Source organism: Schistocerca piceifrons, chromosome 2 (assembly GCF_021461385.2).
Source record: "Schistocerca piceifrons isolate TAMUIC-IGC-003096 chromosome 2, iqSchPice1.1, whole genome shotgun sequence".
NCBI lineage: Eukaryota > Metazoa > Arthropoda > Insecta > Orthoptera > Acrididae > Schistocerca > Schistocerca piceifrons.
This window is the reverse complement of record NC_060139.1, coordinates 1,009,261,108-1,009,282,800: the sequence shown is the minus strand read 5'-3', so window position 1 is coordinate 1,009,282,800 and position 21,693 is coordinate 1,009,261,108. Positions and strand designations below refer to the sequence as shown.

Genomic DNA, 21,693 nt, shown 5'->3' with positions numbered 1-21,693 from the left:
AACGTGTTCTTGAGCAATTTTAGTTATGTATCAGCAGTTTAGTACTATTTTGAGAGTCAAATGACATTCTTACATCAGACTTCTGAAAAACCATACTGCTTTCTCCAGATGATAATAACATGACCACCAGCAACAGTCTGTATTTTTTCCAATGTGAGACTATTTTGAGTGCCAACAGTGTATCTTTGTTATCACCTTGAATTTCATTTGCTGTTTCTTTGTGTATTTACAGAGAACTAGGTGTTCAAAGTTTCTTTCATGTATGATTTGCTGCTGTTATTGTGGTGGTCTTCTGAGTGAAGACTGATTTGTTTCAGGTCTCCTCACTACTCTGTCCTGTGCAAGTCCCTTCATTTCTTTGTAACTACTGCAACCTACATCTATTTGAACCTGCTAACTTCATTAATTCCTGTCAGCCGATCCCTTCTTCTGTCCAAGTTATGCCATAAATTTCTTTTTGCTCCTGATTTGTTTCAGTAGCTCCATATTAGTTACTCAATCTACTCATCTAATCTACAGCATTCTTCTGTAACACCACATTTCAAAAACTTCTATTTTCTTCTTGTCTGAACTGCTCATAATTAACATTTCCCATTTGTACAAGGCTACACTACATACAAATATCGTCAGAAAATACATAACACTTAAATTAGTATTACACGTTTTATATTCCTCTTTTCCAGAAATACATTTCTGGAAAAATTAAATCATCTGTACTTTAGCCATCCTCATTTATTTTGCTGTCCAGATATCAGAACTTGTCTACTACTTTTAGTATCTCATTTCCTAATCCAATTCCTTCACTATCACCTGATTTAATTCAACTGCATTCCATGGCTTTTAGTGATATTCGTCATATAATCTCTTTTCAAGACACTGTTGTTCAACACAATTGCTCTTCCAAGTCCTTTGCTGTCGCTGACGCAATTACAATGTCATGGACAAACCATGCAGTTTTTATTTCCTTTCCCTGAACTTCTTCCTCTGAAATTTCTTCTTGTTTTCCATTACTTCTTGCTCAGTGTACAGATTAAAAACATAAGGAGTAGGCTACAACCATGCCTCACTCACTTTTCAATCACTGCTTCCCTTTCATATTCCTTCGATTCTTACAACCACAGTGTGGCCTTTTTAAAACCTATAAATAACTTTTTCTCCCCATATTTTATACCTGCAACCTTCAGAATTTCAAAGAGTCTATTCCAATCAATTTTCTCAGTTAACAACCCACATCTCTTTGAATATATTACTCGGGCTTTCAGTGACTTGCTCTGCCATTGTCATCAGGAGTATAAAACACTGACTGCCAGGAATGGCCCCCCCCTACAGGCCTGGGGCTTAAAATAGGCCCGAGGTATTTCTGCCTGTTGTAAGAGGCGACTAAAAGGAGTCTCACACATTTCGGCCTTTTTGATGGTCCCCTGTAGGGTTCGACCTCCATTTTTCAAAATCTTCCCGAAGAGCAAGCCAATTGGGGGAGGGTGCCTTGCATGGTGCATCGTGTCCATCATGCACCGAGACCTATCGCATCCTTCGTCGACATGGATCTGCACTTCTGCTCATTCTTCAACTGGGTGCACATTTTCCCATCAACTGTGCAGTATCTTTTCTTTGCTGATGATGATAATGGACTTGTTTGCTTGGTTGCACCTGATATTCAGCACGGTAGCCAGTCCATTGTGGTGGGGCCACCATGTACCCTGTTGGTTGTAGCCCCCTGACCACACAGGGATCGCTCTGCTGATGTTTGTGCGTTACTCCCCATGTATGCCAAGGGGTAGATGCCCATCCCCCTGGGGCATCGGGACTCCCAGCAATGGCCATCCTGCCAGGTGGTCTTTGCTGGGCCTGGCTAGCGCCTGTGGGGAGGGTCCCTGGTCAAAGTGGGTGGCATCAGGGTGGATGACACGCAATGAAGCATAGTACTTCATCTCTTGCTGGTGGTCAAACACCAGCAGTCTCTAAGCGTTCATGGGCTCAATTCAATGCACAGAAGAACGACTCCAAATTGTTCACCTCCCTTGCCACACCATGGGAGGATCGTTAGGCCAAGGATGGCAGCGGCTCTTATTCGCCTCGGTACCTTGTATGTTTGAGAGCTGATGGGAATCTTTCATGACGATGAAGCATCAGTTTTTTGTTGAGCGTTTAGAGGACAAGTTTGGGGAGGTGGAGGGCTTGTCCAAAATGAGATCTGGGTCAGTCTTGATCAAAACAGCATCCTCTGCCCAGTCACGGGTGTTATTCGCTTGTTAGAAGCTGGAGGATGTTTCTGTAACCATCATGCCCCATAAGAGCTGAAATATGGTCCGGGGTATCATATTTCACAGGGGCCTTCTTTTGCAGTCCGACAATGGGCTGCGCACCAATTTAGAATGGTGAGGTGTAAATTTCGTTCAGCGTGTCCACCAGGGTCCGAGGGATAATCAGGTTGCCACCGGTGCCTTCATCTTGGCCTTTGAGGGTGATACATTGCCTGAGAAGGTCAAGGTGATGGTCCACTGCTGTAAAACCTATATCCCTCACCCAATGCAGTGCTTTAAATGTTGGAAGTTCAGTCATATCTCTTCCCACAGTACTTACAGGATCACATGTCGAGATTGCGGACGCCCATCGTATTCCAATATTCCGTGTGCCCCTCCTCCGATCTGTGTCAGCTGTGGAGAGCACCATTCGCCTTGCTTGCCAGACTGCAGGATTCTCCAAAAAGAAAGGAAAATCATGGAGTACAAGACCCTGGACTGACTGACCTACACTGAGGCTAAGAGGAAATTTGAACGTCTACATCCTGTACGCATGACATTGTCTTACGCTGCCTCTAAAACAGTTCTAGCCCCATCAGCTCTGCCAACCCCAGTCACCTCTCAGAGCCAGAAGACTACAACTGCTCCCTTGATGGGGGGGGGGGGGGGGGGGGACTTCCCTCTCTGTTGCTCCTGCACCACCTACTACAGGAGCAACATCCCCCCAACCATCGGCGACGTCCATACCCACTTCTAAGCTCTAGAAGCATACAACTTCTTTAGCTGCTCTCGCTAGGAAGGGGTCCCTTGGGTCACTCCCTTCCCAGGTTTCTGCTAGTGGGAAAGATGACACCCGCCAGTGGCTGAAGAGCCCAAAAGCAGCTAGTCGCAGAGCTTCACACTTATCCTCGGTCCTGGAGACTGAATCAATGAAGTCCTCCCAGCCAGGGGAACCCAAGGAACTGTGAGAGAAATCCAAAAGAAGGTCCCCAAGACCAAGGGAAGTACAGTGGCACCCACACCACCGCTACTTCCAAGCTCTGTGTCTGCAGATGTGGTGGAGATTCTGGCATCCGCTGAGGACCTAGATCTCGCTGGACCCTCAAACACAATGGATATAAACTGCTCAGACAAGAAGTCGGTGGCAGCAGGTGACCCTGAGGTGTAAACTGCCTCATTGAATGTTCCATACCTTCCAAGTCTCATGATGATGTCGTCCTCCAGTGGAATTGTGGTGGTTTTTTCCACCTCCTGGGTGAGCTATGGCAACTGTTAAGCTTTACAACTGCTTTCTGCACTCTCTCCAGGAAACCTGGTTCCCGGCAGTGCAGACCCCTGCCTTCCGCGGCTATAAGGGATACTACAGGAACCATAGCGACTGTAATTGAGTGTCAGGTGGAGTTTGTGTTTATGTCCTAAACTCGGCCTGTAGTGAACCTGTGCCCCCTTCAAACACTTCTTGAAGCTGTGGCTGTCAGAATGATGGTGCAGTAAATAACTGTCTGCAATGTAAATCTTCCTCCAGATGGTGTAGTATCCCTGAATGTATCAACTGCATTGATTGATCAACTTCCTGAATCTTTCCTACTTTTGGGAGGTTTTAACACCCATAACCCCTTGTGGGGTGGCACCATGCTTACTGGCCGAGGCACAGATGTCGAAACTTTACTGTCTCAGTTCGACCTCTGCCTCTTGAATACGGGGGCCACCATACGTTTCAGTGTGGCTGGAGGTAGTTACTTGGCCATTGATTTATCCATTTGCAGCCCAGGACTTCTCCCATCTATCCACTCGAGAGCACATGACAACCTCTGTGGTAGTGACCACTTCCCCATCTTCCTGTCACTGCCCCGGCATCAAGCCCACGGATGCCTGCCGAGATGGGCTTTAAACAAGGTTGACCAGGAAACTTTCACATCTGCTATCACTGTTGAATCTCCTCCACACTGGAACATCGATGTGATGGTTGAGCAGGTGACTACAACAATTGTTTCTGTGGCAGAAAACACGATCCCTCGCTCTTTAAGGTGCCTCTGGTAGAAGACTGTCCCTTGGTGGTCGCCAGAAGTCGCTGAAGCAATTAAGGAGCATCGGCAAGCTCTTCAGCAGCATAAGCGGCACCCTTCCCTGAAGCACCTCATAGCCTTTAAACAGCTTCGTGCTTGCGTTCACCAACTTATCAAATGACGGGAGCAGGAGTGTTGGTCAAGATATATCTTGACCATTGGGTGCCATACGTCACCTTCCCAAGTCTGGGCAATGATGAAACATGTTTTCAGGTACCAGACCCCAACAGGTGTCCCCAGTGTTAAAATAAATGGTGTTTTATCTACCGACGCAAAAGCGATTGCCGAGCACTTTGCTGGGCACTATGCTTGAGCCTCTGCGTCGGAGATTTACCCCGCAGCCTTTTGGACTCTCAAATGGCGACTGGAAGGGAAAGCTCTCTCATTTACCACACACCACAGTGAATCCTATAACGCCCCATGTACAGAGTGGGAACTCCTCAGTGCCCTTGCACATTGCCCCGACACAGCTCCTGGACCAGATCGGATCCACAGTCAGATGATTAAACATCTCTCATCTGACTACAAGCGACATCTCCTCGTCATTTACAACCGAATCTGGTGTGATTGCGTCTTTCCATCGTAATGTTGGGAGAGCACCATCATTCCGGTGCTCAGACCCGGTAAAAACCCACTTGATGTGGATAGCTATTGGCTCATCAGCCTCACCAACGTTGTCTGTAAGCTGCTGGAACTTATGGTGTGTTGGCTGTTGGGTTGGGTCCTGGAGTCACGTGGCCTACTGGCTTCCACCAGGGTTGTTCTACCACTGATAATCTTTTGTCCCTAGAGTCTGCCATCCGCACAGCCTTTTTCAGACACCAACACCTGGTTGCTGTCTTTTTCGATTTACGAAAAACATATGATACGACCTGGCAACACCATATACTTGCCACGTTATACAAGTGGGGTCTCCGAGGCCCACTCCCGATTTTTATTCAGAATTTCCTGTTGCTTTATACTTCCTGTGTCCAAGTTGGTGCCTCCCATAGTTCCCCCCATACCCAGGAGAATGGGGTCCCATTGGGCTCTGTATTGAGTGTCTCTCTCTTTTTAGTGGCCATTAATGCTCTAGCAGCAGCTGTAGGGCTGTCCATCTCACCTTCTCTGTATGCATATGACTTGTGCATTTCATACTGCTCCACTGTACTGGTGTTGCTGAGCAGCACCTACAGGGAGCCATCCACAAGGCGCAGTCATGGGCTCTAGTCCATGGTTTCCAGTTTTGGGCACTTCTACACTTCTGTCGGTGTTGTACCATTCATCCAGAACCAGAACTTTATCTTAATGTCGATCCACTCACTGTAGTGTAGACATATCGATTCTTAGGACTGGTTTTCGACGCTGGATTGACTTGGCTTCCTCACCTTTGTCAGCTTAAGTGGAAGTGCTTTCAGCACCTCAATACCCTCCGCTGCCTGAGCAACACCAACTGGGGTGCAGATCGCTCTACGCTGCTACAGCTCTACAGAGCCCTTGCTCAATCCTACCTTCACCATGGGAGTCTGGTAATGGTTCAGCGGTGCCCTCAGCGTAGCGTTTACTCGACCCAGTGCACCACTGTGGTATTCGCCTAGCGACAGGAGCTTTTAGGACGAGTTCGGTGACCAGTGTCCTTGTGGGAACCAGAGTGCCTTCATTGCAGGTTTGGTGTGCACAACTGCTGGCCAGTTATGTAGCACACATTTGTAGTTCTCCTGCACATCTGAATCACTGTCTCCTTTTCCCAACCACAGCAGTTCATCTCCCGCATCAGTGGCCCAGATCAGGGTTTCCAATTGCAGTTTGTGTCCAATCCTTTCTTTCTGAACTGCAATCCTTGCGTTTACCACCTATACTTGAGGTCCATTCACGTACACCTCCATGGTGTACATTTAAGCTGCAGCTTTGGCTGAGCCTTTCACATGGCCCTAAGGACTCAGTTAATCCCGCAGCTCTCCGCTGCCACTTCCTCTCGATTCTTGACAAGTACCAAGGCCACGAAGTGGTTTACACTGATGGCTCGATGGCTGATGCTCACGTTGGCTTCGCGTATGTCCATGGAGGACATATTGAACAGCATTCCTTGCCCGATGGCTGCAATGTTTTCACTGCCGAGCTGGTGGCTATATCTCGTGCTCTTGAGCACATCCGTTCATGCCCTGGGGAGTCATTTCTTCTGTGTACTGTCTCCTTGAGCAGCCTACAAGCTCTCGACCAATGCTACCCTCATCATCCTTTGATAACAACCATCCAGGAGTCCATCTATGCCATGGAATGGTCCGATTGTTCAGTGGTGTTCGTCTGGAATCCATGTCACATGGGAATCCCAGGCAATGAACTTGCCAACAGGCTGGCCAAACAGGCTACGCAGAAACCGCTTATGGAGATTGGCTTCTCGGCAACTGACTTGCATTCAGTACGACGCCGCGAGGTTTTGCGGCTTTGGGAGACAAAATGGCATAACCTCAGCATGCACAACAAATTGCGTGCCATTAAGGAGACTATGAATGTGTGGCAATCCTCCGTGCGGGCCTCTCGCAGGGACTCTGTGGTTCTCTGCCGGCTCCCGCTTTGGGTACGCTTGGGTGACATACGGCTACCTCCTGCACCATGATGACCCACCTCAGTGTCGGTGCGGCACCCGGCTGCCCTTCTTTGGCTGCCCTGCAATGGACTCTTCAGTTACTGGACTCGTTGCCATTAATTTTAGCTGACAATGCCTCATCGGCTAATTTAGTTTTACGTTTTATACGCAACAGTGGGTTTTATCTTTCTATATAAGTTTTAGAGTGTGTCCTTTGTCCTTTTGTGTTCTCCACTCTAATGCTTTTAGGGTGGATGTTTTAATGTGTCCCATAGTGGCTGGCATTTCCTTTTTATCTTCTTGGTCAGCCTGCCACAGTCATCTGCTCTCTTGTTTTTATACCTTCTACCTGTGTCTTGCTTCTCTCTATGGTTTTATTTTCCTGTTTTTGTCCATAGTAGTGTTCGTTGTCCTTCTGTCGTACTTCTCATTCTTCCTTTCTCTTGTTATTGTGCTGTATGTCTCCTTTCTTTTCTTCTTTTCATTGTGTAATTATTTTAATGGGAACAAGGGACTGATGATCTTGCAGTTTGGTCCCTTCCCCCCATCTTTTAAACCAACCAACCAGTGCCTGGACTAGCATGGTATTCTGCTTATGTAGCTGCAATAGCAGCATCTGGAACCTTCTAGGGAGGGTCAAAGTGATCCATATGGGGAAGACGAATTGGGTAGCTTGTAACAACTTTGGTCTGCTGTGGGACAAGTGACATCTGGTGCCTTGGGCTGACAGCACATTTTAAACTGTCACTCATGTCTCCCTGCAAGTGTCAAGCACCCATCTACAGGTCTGAATGTGATCCTAACCCCTCTTTATGTCATCCTTTTTTTTTTTTGTTGAAAGTGTGAGGTGACACCCATAGCAAGTGAATATGCTTGTCCATAGTCCCTTTGCATTTTAATGACTCTAAGGGATCAGACCAATGACCTTGCTGTCTGGTCTCCTTCCCCAAGCAACCCAATTCTGGGGCATCAAATTATTATTTTCAGGCCATCATTTGACCTTTGGTTTTGCATTGATTGATCTGCCCTCCCACCCCTCCTTATGTTTCTAAAATACTCTTGGCTTGAAAAAGTCTTTTTACCTTTATCTTTAAACCTTTTTCTTTTTTCTGTTTAAACTTTTTATAAAATTCATTTTTTACAGAATTGCAATTTTAATAGAAGAGCTCAACTTCTAGTTTCATGTCTTCAAAACATATGCTTTTTCTATGCTAGAGAAATTTTTATTCCTTATCTCATGTGTATATGAACATAAAATAAATTGTTAAAATTCATTCTGTTATATATGTTCATCTAATGGGCATTTTAAATAAATGTACAGTTACTATTACCATATTTCAGAGTTAGATTTGGTTAGCAAAGTAAAACTGAATACCTCAGAACAGTTTAGCTGAATAAGGAGAATCACTCTGGTTGAATGTGTGCTGGTGTCAAAACGAGGATTTATGGGTAAAAGTAATCTAGACAGAGATTGCTGATTTTGGACAACTGTATTTGTTGAGTTATTATTAATACTATCATTAACCAACTCGCTAGATGTAAATTAGAAGCTCTGTAAGATATGCGTGTGTGCATAGGCATCAACTGTTTAACTGCCCCGTCCCTGTTGCATGCAATGGCAGTGGAACCCCAACACTAACATGATCCCCTACTCTGCTGCACATCCGGGGGGATGTCGGTTCAAATCACCATCTGACCATCCAGATTTAGGTTTTCTTTGATTTCCGTAAATCGCTGAAGGCAAATGCTGCGATGGTTCCTCTGACTGAGCATGCACAATTTTCTTTCCTATCCTGAGCTTCTGTACTGTCTGTAATGACTTTGATGTCAACAGGACATTAAACACTAATCTTTCTTCCTCCCTCTGCTGTGACTTCAACTCAGGTAAGGGGCAAGTTATTTTGTGTGCACTAGTGAATTCTAATTTCTCCACTGTTTATCTGGATTACAATTGATAAATACATGACACTTTCAGCACTATTTGTTGTACAAGTGTCCATTTAATTAGAAATATACATTTATTGGTTTATACACAATAAAAACCATTCCTAGTGTATTTGGGTGTGGCATGGTGTTCACTTTGTAATGCCTCATAAAACTTAACTGTCATATTCACACGGATAGTTGTTATAAGTGGGACAGTCTAAGAATTATCAGCATAATGTAGAAAGGGCAGGAATGTGGCAAATATCTTTGAAACGAATGACTATTACATAGTGCAGTATTAAACTACAGCAATTTACTTGTACTTTTTTATCATAGTGTCGAGGTTTATATAACGAACAGGAAAATTTGCTTTACGGGATGTGGTGAAGTCCCTTGCCTGTAACGTTTCGGCACAACAGGTACAGGACATGTGTCTCAACATCAGTTTTTAATCTCTCATTTTCGATGATTGTGAAGTGACTTGCTGAATTTAAGCAAGGTCTTACCTGCTGAAGGTTGTGTGTCCTCAGGGTATCCGGAAACCTGTATGACCAATGAGATTATAACAAAAATTCGGTCTTGATTTCTTTGCCTGGAGGGAACTTTTTGTACATCAGTCATGGATCAGTTACAGTGACAGTATTTTGTAAAAATCATAATATGTATAACATGGGATATTGAATTGATCCTGATTATGACCAGTACACTAAAATTTGAATTTAATCTTTATCTTTAATTATTTTCATCTCCATATCAGATGATTTTTCCTAATTTAAGCTAGAGGTGCAGTAAATATGACTTCGGTCTGGCAGAATGTAAATAATTTAGGAGTGCGGGTCACTGATTAGCAGAAGTGTTATCATTGACAGGCACACACCAAAGAGACAGAAAGTTGCTAGCTTTCGAGCAAATCTCCCGATTGTTTCAATTTCATTTTAGTCGTAAGTCATAACTGTTTATTTTTTATGCATTTTTGAAAGTGCTTCTGAGTTTCCAGAAACCACTTATGCTTAGCTTTCTGAATCATATTGCAATGTTTCTAAGAAGCTGAGGGCTTCCAGTATGCGTAGATGTTAGTAACTATAAGCATGTAATTTTCTTTTTCAGAGGAGTGTTGTCAATTGCGTGGTGTGCTCAGGACCCTGATCTGCTTGTTAGCTGCGGCAAAGACAATCGCATATTGTGCTGGAATCCAAACAGCACCCTTCCAGTAGGTATTACATTTGAGCTGCTGCTTTTTTGTGTATATTAGCTGCTTGTACAAAGAAATTTGTTAAATTTTCAGAAAACAGAATAACAGAAGTTCTAGAATTATAATATATGTAGGAAGTCTCATTGTTTTGTAAATAATTTTCACTTAAAATGTTTGCAAATATGTTATTTCTCTTCTCATTCATCGTTGTCATTGACACTAGTTTGCATGTATATAGCGTGCTGTCTACCTAAACTTTCCTTGAATCTCCATCAGCATGCAGTTGTCCATGTGATTTCTGTTCTTATACTGATCAATCATCTATAGTAGGCACCTCAAACATTTTAGCCTAAGGGTCACACTGGCTCTTCCACTAAGTCTCAAGGGCGAAGCTACAGTCTAAATTTTCTGGAACCTTTTAGTGAGGTCAATGTGACCTACGTTACATTCTAGGGATATTTTACACCCATCTTCAAAACTCTTCCAGTTCAGTTCCTTAAGAGTCCCTGTGACTCACTCTCATGGATGAAAGAAACCTGTGACGATTGGTGCTGCCCTTTCCTGTGTACTGTCAATATCCCCCATTAGTCCTACTTGGTATGATCTGTAAGCAATCTCATTTGTAAACTGATTGCACTTGGCCTGTATTATACCAGTAAACCAAAGTCTACCACCTGCTTTACCCACAATTGAACCTATGTGATCATTCCATTTCACATACCTACAAATACCAAGGTATTTGTATGAGTGGGCTGATTCCAATGATGACTCATTGATATTACTTCATTATAGGTAGCTGCATCATCTACAACAGTCTGAGGTTACTATTTCCAACGAGGTCATTAAAACACAACATGAACACCAAGGGTCCCAGCACACTTCCCCGAAGTTATTTCTACAACTGACAATGACTGTCCATCCAAGATTACATGCTGCATCCTCTCTACCAAAAAGTCCTTGATCCAGTCACAAATTTCACTTAATACCACATACAATCATGCTTTTGACAAAAAGTGTAGGTATGTTACTGAGTCAAATGCCCTTTTTAAACAAAGAAAAACTACTTCTACCTGACTGCTTGATCCAAAGCTTGCAGTGTGTCGCGAGGAAAGTGGGAATTGGGGTTCACATGATTGATGTTTTCAAAATCCATGCTGGTTGGCATTGAGGAGATCATTCTGTTAAAGATATCTCATCATGTTTGACTTATCGTTTAGCTAGTTTACTCAAAATATATACCTTTCTGCTTGTTTTAGTTGTCATTCGTACTTTGGTAATCATTGTTGCCACAACCACGTAATGGTCCCTGATATCAATTTAGATGTGGACAGCCTCAGAGAGGTCAGGTGTGTGTGTTTCCATTAGGTTCAGTATATTTCCATGTTGAGGGGGGTTCATAACTATCTGTTGGCGATTGTTTCAAGAGAAAGGCATATAGTAATGTTTCACAAGATGTCTTATCGTGCCCCTCCCCCCCCCCCCCCCCCCCTCCACCACCACCACCACTAACAAAACGGTAATTTTCCCGGTTAATATTTGGATGATTAAAGTCTCCACCAATAATTACATTATGATTGGGGAATTTACATCCAAGCCAGGAGATGAGTCTGGTGGACGATAGGAGGATCCAGTTATCATTTCACCCCACCCCTGATACCGAGTCTTGCACAAACAGTCTCACATACAGCTTAAATTTCTACCTCAGTGTGTTTTAATTTCTTGTCTACTGTGACAAATACACCATCTCCATTTCCCATTAGCTTATCCTTTCAATACACATGTAAATTTCCCCTAAAAATCTCACGTCAGGGGCTGGAAAAAAAAGTTTTTTGTCCATAATTCCACTCCTATGTGATATATCAAGGTTAATTAGCATTGAAATCATCCAGTCAGGTGGCTGCACATGCAAATTCAAGCAGCTTGCCAGATAAATTAATGTCAGTTGTTCTCGTAGTGTAGACGATACTGCATGAGACTGCTCAGCCTTTGGCTCAGGTTTGGTTCTTACTGCTGTCCCATGTCCAAATTTTGTATTGCTATCTTGTTTAGTTTTAGGAAACCAAATGAAGAACTCATTTTGCGACACCATCTCTGGTGGGCCACTTGAATTTGTGCATTCAATGAATTGGTTGGCTAACTTCAATTAATTAATTAATTAAAGTCAGTCATAAATGGTGCAAATTATTGAAATTTTTTGTCAGTAAACCTACCCTTCAACACCCATAAAAGTTTTTTCAAAGTGTATCTGGTGTGTGTGTGTGTGTGTGTGTGTGTGTGTGTGTGTGTGTGTGTGTAACTCCTCCCAAAAATCTGGATTGATTTCAGTCAAATTTTGCAAGCAAACAACACCCTTCATAAGTATCAGCACTGTGTGGATTAGAATCGGCTAGCTGCCATGGGAGCAGGGTTATGGGAAAAATGATTCTTTTTCAGCCCCTGATATGTAGCTGCCTTCCACAACAGGAATGTTGTATAAGAGCAGTATCAGCCTGACATAACAATCTGCTTTGCAAGGCAACCTGTGAATAAGGGGAGCAAGAAATGGTTTCTCCAGCCCACAGTGTGTAGGCCGCCCTGCACGGTAGGTGTGTTGTGGGGGCAGTATCAGTGTGTTTTACTGACCTGTTTTGCAGGGACTGTATGTGTGGATGGACATAGTTGGGGAGGGTTGAGATGGATGGAGGAGGAGGAGGAGGAGGAGGAGGAGGTGGATATGGAGAGGGGTAGCAGGAGGTTACAGACAGAGAGGGGGAAAGAGGGGAGGGTAAAGAGAAGGGGAAAGAGGGGAGGGTAAAGAGAGGGATGGAGGTGTAGGTTAGAGAGGGTGATGGAGGAGATAACGGGCAGCAAGAGGGGGGAGGAGAAGTAGATAGAGTGGGGAGAAGGGGATGGACAGAGAGGGGGGATAGGAGGAGATGGCAGATAGAGGGGAGAGGGGGAGATGCAGGGGCAGGTGAATATTGTTTGGAAGAGGAAGAGGGGCCAGAGGAGATGGATAGATAGAGGCAGGAAGGCGAGAAAGAGAGAAAGATGGAGAAGAAAGCGGTGAACACAAAGAGGGGGAGGAGGAGATGTGTACAATATGTGTGTTAAATGTGTATGGGGGAAAAGCTTTGGAGAAAAGGCTAGTATACCACAGAGTGACCCATGAAGTGGTTTACACTGTTTGAACTTTAATAACTCGAACAAAAGTTACAAAATTTTAAGTCGCATAGATGGTCATGGTATTACTGATGATGTTTTACTGTTAAATATGTTCAAAATTTCCTCCATCGGCAGCAACGCAGCTCTGTAACACTGCAGTACAGATCAACACACATGTATTACACATGGTGCTGGGATGAATTCACAGGCAGTCGCAATCACCTCTTATTTCATCCAGCATACATTACTTTGTCTCTTACATGTTGTCCTTCAGAATTCCCCCCAGAGAGAAGTCTAACAGCATTAGATCGGGAAATCTTGGTGGAGACTCAACACTTCCTCCTTGGCCAATCCAACTCTCAATAAATATGTCGTCCAATTATTGCCTCAGCTTGGCACAGTTGGTGAACATCAAGTACAATTTGTTGCTGCTACATGGTAAGGTACTTTACACCTGTCACTATTTCTTAAAAAAAGAATGGCCTTGAAAGTTCTCTGACAGACACACCACACCACACCACACCACACCACATTGACAACCCAGTTTGGTTAATGTAGGGATTCTCTCTTGCCCAACACAGACAGTTATTGCAATTGATGGTTCAATTCAGTTTAAATGTCACCTCATCAGACCAAACAATGACATCAGTCAGGTATTCATTAAGACCAAACCATTCAGAAAACTCGACATGCCTATTCGCATTGTTCTCATTCATTGCATGAAACAACTTAGGAAAATAGGGTTAGCACTTTGCTTGCTTGAAAGGGTGGTCAACATTTGATTTACTTACACCCGATTCATGAGCAGCTTTCTGTATGGACTACTTTTGGGATTTTGTGAAAGTGTGTACTGCTGCACCTGCCACTGTTTTGTCCAATACTTATTTTTTTTGCCACACTGTTGCTTCTTCAGATTGTGTATACTTCCTTCACTTTCAAATTTGTTGCATAATTTCGTTATTGTTACACGTGACAATGCCATTGTCTCTGCACTTCTTTCATGTTTATACATTTCCAGTAACACTTTAAAATCCACTTTCTTTGCTCCAAGAACAAATTTCCAGCCATGTTGTTGTTTATGTGTAGTTACTGGCAACTGAAAAGAAAAGTAAATGAATGGCTACTGACACTAGTCATGGGAGCCCCATTTAATCAAAATAAAGGTGATAAATGATTTTTCAGCCACTACCATGGATGCTGCCCTGCACGACAGGTGTTTTATGTGCGAATAGTATCAGCCTGCCGTATTGACCTGATTTGCAGGGGAAAATATATTTTTCAAGCTCCTGATGTGTAGGCTGCCATGTGCAACAGGTGTGTTGGTGTATATTTGGCCTACCATATCAATGTTTTGCAGGGGTTTCACATTACGGTTGGGTATGGCTGAGAAGAGAGGGAGTGTGAGGAGATGGATTGCGGGAGAGGAGAATTATGTAACAGAGAAAGGGGAAGGAGGAGATACACAGAGATAGGGACAAGGAGGGTGCGGCCAGAGATAGGAGGAGGAGGGGAAGATGTACAGAGAGAGGAGGGAGGAAGAGATTGTCAGAGAGGGGGGCAGAGGCACACTGTGTGGGCAATATTAGTGTGTCGTGCAATAGGTGCCCATATGGATTGGTCTGGTTCAGGAGATGGAGGGCATGAGAGAAAATGTATAGTGTGAGATGGTGGAGGATGAGGTGGACAAGGGGAGTGTAAAGGAGGGTGGGATGGACAGAGAGGGGGCCAGAGGAAATAGACAGAGAGAGAGGGATGAGAAGGACAGGAAGGACAGAGAGAGAGGGGAGGGTGGGGGGGTTGCAGATGAGATGTGAGTAGGAAGTGGAGAGGAGGTTGATGGTCAGAGAGAGAGAGAGAGAGAGAGAGAGAGAGAGAGAGAGAGGGGGGGGGGGGAGGAAGATTGATCAGAGAGTGTGGGCTGAAGTGATGGACAAAGAGAGGAGGCAAGAAGAGATGGATGAAGAGAGGTGATGGAGTAGTAAATGGACAGAGAAGAGAGGGAAGAAGAAGATTCTCAGAGAGGGGGAGGAGGAGATAAACAGAGAGTAGAGGGAATAGGAGTGGGAGGTGTAGGAGGCAGTTGGGAGATGGAGAGGGGTAGTGAGCAGATGGAAAAGGAAGAGGTGGGAAGAAGAGATGGAGATAGAGAAGGGGGAGGAAGAGATGTGTACAATATATGAGCTGTTCGCATTCACAACTGATGCTGCAAGTAAAAGGCTAGTAGCCCATGAATATTGTCCTCTGGTAGGTAACTCATTGAAATGGTGACTGCTAGCATGTTTTGGCACAGTTGTCAGCCTGCATTACTTATGGACTATTGATAGTGAGTAAGACAGTCGAAACCAGTATAAGCACTAAACAACTTTGCGAGTGTCGACTGAAATAAACTTAATTTTATTGAAAATTTCTCTGTGGTTATATCAGTAATTATTCTTTTGAGTTTTACATATGACAAGTAAGTTTCCTTAGTATCTGTGCTATACAGCATATTGATACTGCAACATAATGAAATTAACATCAGACTAAATATTGTGAACTGCTACATCCAGATTTTTAGATCATCATTGCTCATTTCTCTGCTGTTTGTGGATAGGCTAAATGGCATTTTCAGACATTATGATATTCTGTCTTTCACCTTCATATTTATCTTGCTGTTTCCTGATAATATCTGTAGTCGACCTTGTGTAATTTCATGTAGCTGGTTTCTCAACTAAACTCCATGTCCACTTGTCAGCAATCATTATGCAGTTTTGGAATTGATTGGGATTTATGTATGAATTTTTCCATTTTTATACAGCTCCTAATATGTCCATTCGATTTATTCTTAATGAGATACTAAATGTATTATTATCAGTAGTAATAGGAGTGATGTGTCTTTGCTGATATACAGCAGATCTGCTTCAAAATCTGTGTTTACTTGGTTTTTCAGAGTGGTGAGGTAGTGTGTGACATAGCAACAACAAACCAGTGGCACTTTGATGTTTCATGGTGTCCGAGGAATCCGGCACTAATTGCAAGCTCTAGTTTTGATGGACATGTAAGTGTGTACTCACTCACTGGAGGTACACAGCAAGCGCAAACCAGCACCAAGGTTAGTAAATGTTACTCATGTAGAGGCAAATTTGAACCTACCTTATTCAAAAGGGAATGAATACATCTGACACAGTTAAACCCCCTCTGCGGGTCCGGGGATTAGAATAGGCCCGAGGTATTCCTGCTTGTCGTAAGAGGCGAGTAAAAGGAGTCCCACCCCCTCAAGGGGGTCGTTAGTGCCTGCGTCCGGAGACGGACGGTTCCACGACCTCTATTTGCGGTCATTTTGCTTTTTCACTTCTCGTTTCTTCCTTCCTTTGGTTGGTTCCTTTCTTTGCTCTTCTCCACCTCACTGTCTTCCTTACTCTTTCCCTTGTCTTCTTCTCATTGCCTTCTTCTCCTTGCCTTCTCATTGCCTTCTTCTTCCTGCCTTCTCTGGTCTCCGCCTCGGCGTTTGAGACAGTCTGTCCTCTCTCTCTTCTTTTTCCTCTTCTTCCTTCCTCCCTGTGCGTGCCTGAAGGCCGACCCACGCGTTCGCACGCGTAGCCGGTGACGGGGTAACGCGTAATTCCCCGCGCTGGGTAGACATGTAAGGCACGCACGTACCCCCTGGTAAAGGCCAGGCCCAGGGAGGGGTGATCGCCTGAGCTGATACCTTCTGACCATGCCGATTGGTCCCTCCGTCTGTTTCTCGGGAGGTGTGACCTGAGGTGTAAACATTCACCCAAGGCGGGAGTGCCCTCTGAGAGGGTCCCCACAAGGAAGGAGCGCGCCATCGGAGACGCTGGCAATCATGGGGGATTCCTCCGCAAGGGATTTCACTCCATCTCTCTCGACTTCTGCCCAAAAACGGAAACATGACCAGCCACCAGTGACAAAAGTACTACCACCTGCCCCACAGTTCCTCGTCGTTTCTCGATCTGAAGACGGAAAGGATTTTTCCTCTGTCAACCCTTTCGTTATCCAGAAGGGCGTAGATGCCATAGCCGGATCTTTAAAATCTTGTACCAGGTTGCGTAACGGTACCTTATTACTAGAAACTGAGAGCGCCTTTCAGGCACAAAAACTGCTTCGGGCCACACTCCTGTACACGTTCCCTGTCCGGGTGGAGGCTCACCGAACTTTGAATTCGTCTCGTGGTGTAGTCTATACTAGCTCCCTCGACGGATTGACTGACGAGGAGATTCAATCTTTCCTCGCTGAGCAGGGCGTGACGGCTGTCCATAGGGTCATGAAAAAGGTCAACAATGACCTTGTACCGACCCGGACACTTTTCTTGACCTTCGATAGTGTTAAGCTGCCATCGCGCATCAAGGCGGGCTACGAGGTTATTTCTGTTCGCCCCTATGTCCCGACACCTACGCGCTGCTACCAGTGTCAGCGTTTCAATCACACTCGACAGTCTTGTTCCAATGCAGCTAAATGTGTCACTTGTGGCAGGGATGCCCATGAGGGTGACTGTCCACCTCCGTCTCCTCGTTGTGTGAACTGTCAGGGTGACCATGCCGCATCCTCCCGCGACTGTCCTGTCTATAAGGAAGAACGCTGTATCCAAGAAATTCGGGTCAAAGAGAAAGTGTCCACCTTGGCTGCTCGCAAGCTATTGGCTAGTAGGAAGCCCACGCTGCTCCCAGCGGGGAAATACAGTACTGTCCTCGCCTCTCCTCAGACTACCAGGGAGGTGGCAACCCAGACTTGCGATCTGACCTTCAGCACCACGGTCGTCCGTTCGGCCAGTGCTAAGATCGCGCGGTCGACGTCTCCTCTTCATCCCATCACCCCACAGACACCAGCCCCTTCATCAGCTTCTGCTAAGACGAAGACCCAGAAGTCTGATGCACGGGCCTTCAAGAAGGAACTGTCCCATGCAGACTTCCTACGTACCTTGACCACCCAGCCTTCGACCGGTACTTCCACCAAACGTCCTTCCAAGAAGGCTCATAGGAAGCACAGTTCTCCTTCTCCGCCACGGCGCATTTCTTCTCCTGCGCCACCCAGCAGTTGCCGCCCCAGGCCGTCATCCGTTTCGCCTGGCCGCACCGCTGGTAGCCGAACATCTGGCCGTTCACCGGCGGAGGAAGCTCCCCCTCCCGGCCATCTTCCCAAGATGGCCGATGAACCTATAGACCCAATGGACGATGACTGTCCGCCTACTGATAGCGGCGGCAGTGCTCGCTCGAAGCCAGGCCCTCAGCGGCCTTCGAGGTGACCCCTTCTTTCATCTTCCTTTTCTTCTTACGATGGCACTTATTCACTGGCATATTCGCAGCATTCGCTCCAACCGAGAGGACTTGAAGTTGCTGCTCTGCTTGCACCGTCCGCTCGTCGTAGCCCTCCAGGAAACGAAGCTATGCCCATGCAATCAAATTGTCTTGGCACACTACACCTCTGTGTGTTTTGACCTACCCCCTGTGGTAGGTATCCCGTCTCATGGAGGGGTTATGTTGCTGGTCCGGGATGATATTTACTACGATCCCATCACGTTGCACACCGGCCTGCAGGCAGTTGCCATCCGCATTACTCTCCCCACTTTTACATTTTCCATTTGTACCGTTTACACTCCATCGTCATCTGCCGTTACCAGGGCAGACATGATGCAACTTATTGCTCAGCTACCTGCACCATTTTTGTTAACTGGCGACTTCAATGCCCACCATCCCCTTTGGGGCTCTCCAGCATCCTGCCCGAGGGGCTCCCTGTTAGCTGACCTTTTCAACCAGCTCAATCTTGTCTGCCTCAATACTGGCGCCCCTACTTTTCTTTCGGACACATCTCACACCTATTCCCATTTAGACCTCTCTATATGTACTCCCCAACTTGCACGCCGGTTTGAGTGGTATGCACTTTCTGATACACATTCGAGCGACCACTTCCCATGTGTTATCCATCTCCTGCAGCATACCCCCTCTCCGTGCTCATCTAGTTGGACCATCTCCAAAGCAGACTGGGGGCTCTTCTCTTCCAGGGCGACCTTTCAGGATCAAACCTTCACAAGCTGCGATCGTCAGGTCGCACACCTCACGGAAGTCATTCTCGCTGCTGCTGAATATTCCATCCCTCACCCTACTTCTTCTCCACGTCGTGTACCGGTCCCCTGGTGGACCGCAGCATGTAGACGCTTTACGTGCTCGTCGACGTGCTTTACGCACCTTTAAACGCCACACTACAGTGGCGAATTGTATCAATTATAAACGATTACGTGCACAGTGTCGTCGTATTATTAAAGAAAGCGAGAAAGCCAGCTGGGCTGCTTTCACAAGCACCTTCAACAGTTTTACTCCTTCTTCTGTTGTCTGGGGTAGCCTGCGCCGGCTATCTGGCACTAAGGTCCACTCACCAGTTTCTGGCTTGACGGTCGCGAATGACGTCCTTGTGGCCCCTGAGGATGTCTCCAATGCCTTCGGCCGCTTTTTCGCCGAGGTTTCGAGCTCCGCTCATTACCACCCTGCCTTCCTCCCCCGCAAACAGGCAGAGGAGGCTAGGCCACCTAACTTCCGCTCCTCGAATCGTGAAAGTTATAATGCCCCATTCACCATGCGGGAACTTGAAAACGCACTTGGCCGATCACGGTCCTCCGCTCCAGGGCCTGATTCTATTCATATTCAGATGCTGAAGAACCTTTCTCCTGCGGGTAAAGGTTTTCTTCTTCGTACTTACAATCGCATCTGGATTGAGGGACATGTTCCCGCATGCTGGCGCGAGTCTATTGTTGTCCCGATTGCTAAGCCGGGGAAGGACAAGCACTTGCCTTCCAGTTATCGACCCATCTCGCTTACCAGCTGTGTCTGTAAAGTGATGGAGCGAATGGTTAACTCTCAATTGGTTTGGCTGCTCGAGTCTCGACGCCTAATTACCAATGTACAATGTGGATTTCGTAGGCGCCGCTCTGCTGTTGACCATCTGGTTACCTTGTCGACCTTCATTATGAATAACTTCTTGCAGAAGCGCCCGACCGCGGCTGTGTTCTTTGATTTGGAGAAGGCTTACTACACCTGTTGGAGGGCGGGCATTCTCCGCACCATGCATACATGGGGCCTTCGCGGTCGCCTCTCTCTTTTTATTCGTTCCTTTTTAATGGATCGACAGTTCAGGGTACGTGTGGGTTCTGTCCTGTCAGACACCTTTCGCCAGGAGAATGGGGTGCCACAGGGCTCAGTTTTGAGTGTCGCTCTCTTCGCCATCACGATCAATCCAATAATGGATTGCCTCCCAGCTGATGTATCAGGCTCCCTTTTCGTGGACGATTTTACCATCTATTGCAGCGCGCAGTGTACACGTGTCCTGGAGCGCTGTCTTCAGCATTCTCTTGACCGTCTTTACTCCTGGAGTGTCGCCAATGGCTTCCGTTTTTCTGCCGAGAAGACGGTCTGTATTAACTTCTGGCGCTACAAAGAGTTTCTCCCACCGTCCTTACGACTCGGTCCCGTTGCTCTCCCAATCGTGGAGACAACAAAATTTTTAGGTCTTACATTGGACAGGAAACTTAGCTGGTCTCCACATGTGTCATATTTGGCTGCCCGTTGTACCCGTTCTTTAAATGTCCTCCGTGTTCTTAGTGGTATGTCGTGGGGAGCGGATCGAACCGTCCTGCTTCGTCTATATCGGTCGATCGTCTGCTCAAGCTGGATTATGGGAGCTTCGTATACTCCACTGCACGGCCATCCATCTTACGCTGCCTCAACTCCATACAACATCGGGGTTTACGACTTGCGATCGGAGCGTTTTGTACTAGTCCCGTGGAGAGTCTTCATGCTGACGCTGGTGAATTGCCACTCACCTACCGGCGCGATATACTGCTTTGTCGGTATGCCTGTCGGCTACTGTCAATGCCCGACCACCCGTCTTATCGTTCCTTTTTTGACGACTCTCTCGACCGTCAATACGGGTTGTATGTCTCTGCCCTGCTACCCCCTGGAGTTCGCTTTCGTCGCCTCCTTCAACACCTTAATTTTTCACTCCCTGCAACCTTTCGAGTGGGCGAGAGCCACACGCCACCTTGGCTCCAGGCTCAGGTCCGCGTTCACCTTGACCTCAGCTTGCTCCCAAAAGAGGTTACCCCCGGTTCGGTCTACCACTCCCGTTTTGTTGAACTTCGTTCGAAGTTCATCAATATGACCTTCATTTATACAGATGGCTCAATGACCAATGACGGGGTCGGGTGTTCTTTTATTGTCGGGGCACAAAGTTTCAAATACCGGCTCCATGGCCATTGTTCGGTCTTCACAGCTGAGCTCTTTGCCCTCTACCAGGCTGTTCTTTACATCTGCTGCCACCGACATTCTGCTTATGTCATCTGCTCCGATTCCCTGAGCGCCATCCAGAGCCTCAGTGATCCGTATCCGGTTCACCCTTTCGTGCACCGGATCCAACGCTCTCTTCAGCAGCTGGTGGACGTCGGTTCTCCGGTTAGCTTTATGTGGGTCCCTGGCCATGTCGGTATCCCTGGGAACGAAGCTGCAGATGCCGCGGCCAAGGCTGCGGTCCTCCAGCCTCGGACATCTTTTTGTTGTGTCCCTTCATCGG

General features: G+C 46.2%; 1 protein-coding gene across 3 annotated transcripts in view; it reads left to right on the top strand.

The window, feature by feature from the left end:
* LOC124777989 (protein transport protein Sec31A) overlaps positions 1–21,693 on the top strand; it is a 162,690-nt gene that overhangs the window by 26,585 nt on the left and 114,412 nt on the right. For all 3 annotated transcript variants that reach the window (XM_047253557.1, XM_047253556.1, XM_047253555.1), the window contains exons 7-8: positions 9,909–10,011; positions 16,067–16,228. In XM_047253557.1, coding sequence (XP_047109513.1) covers positions 9,909–10,011; positions 16,067–16,228 — 265 coding nt within the window. The remainder of the gene's footprint in view (positions 1–9,908; positions 10,012–16,066; positions 16,229–21,693) is intronic.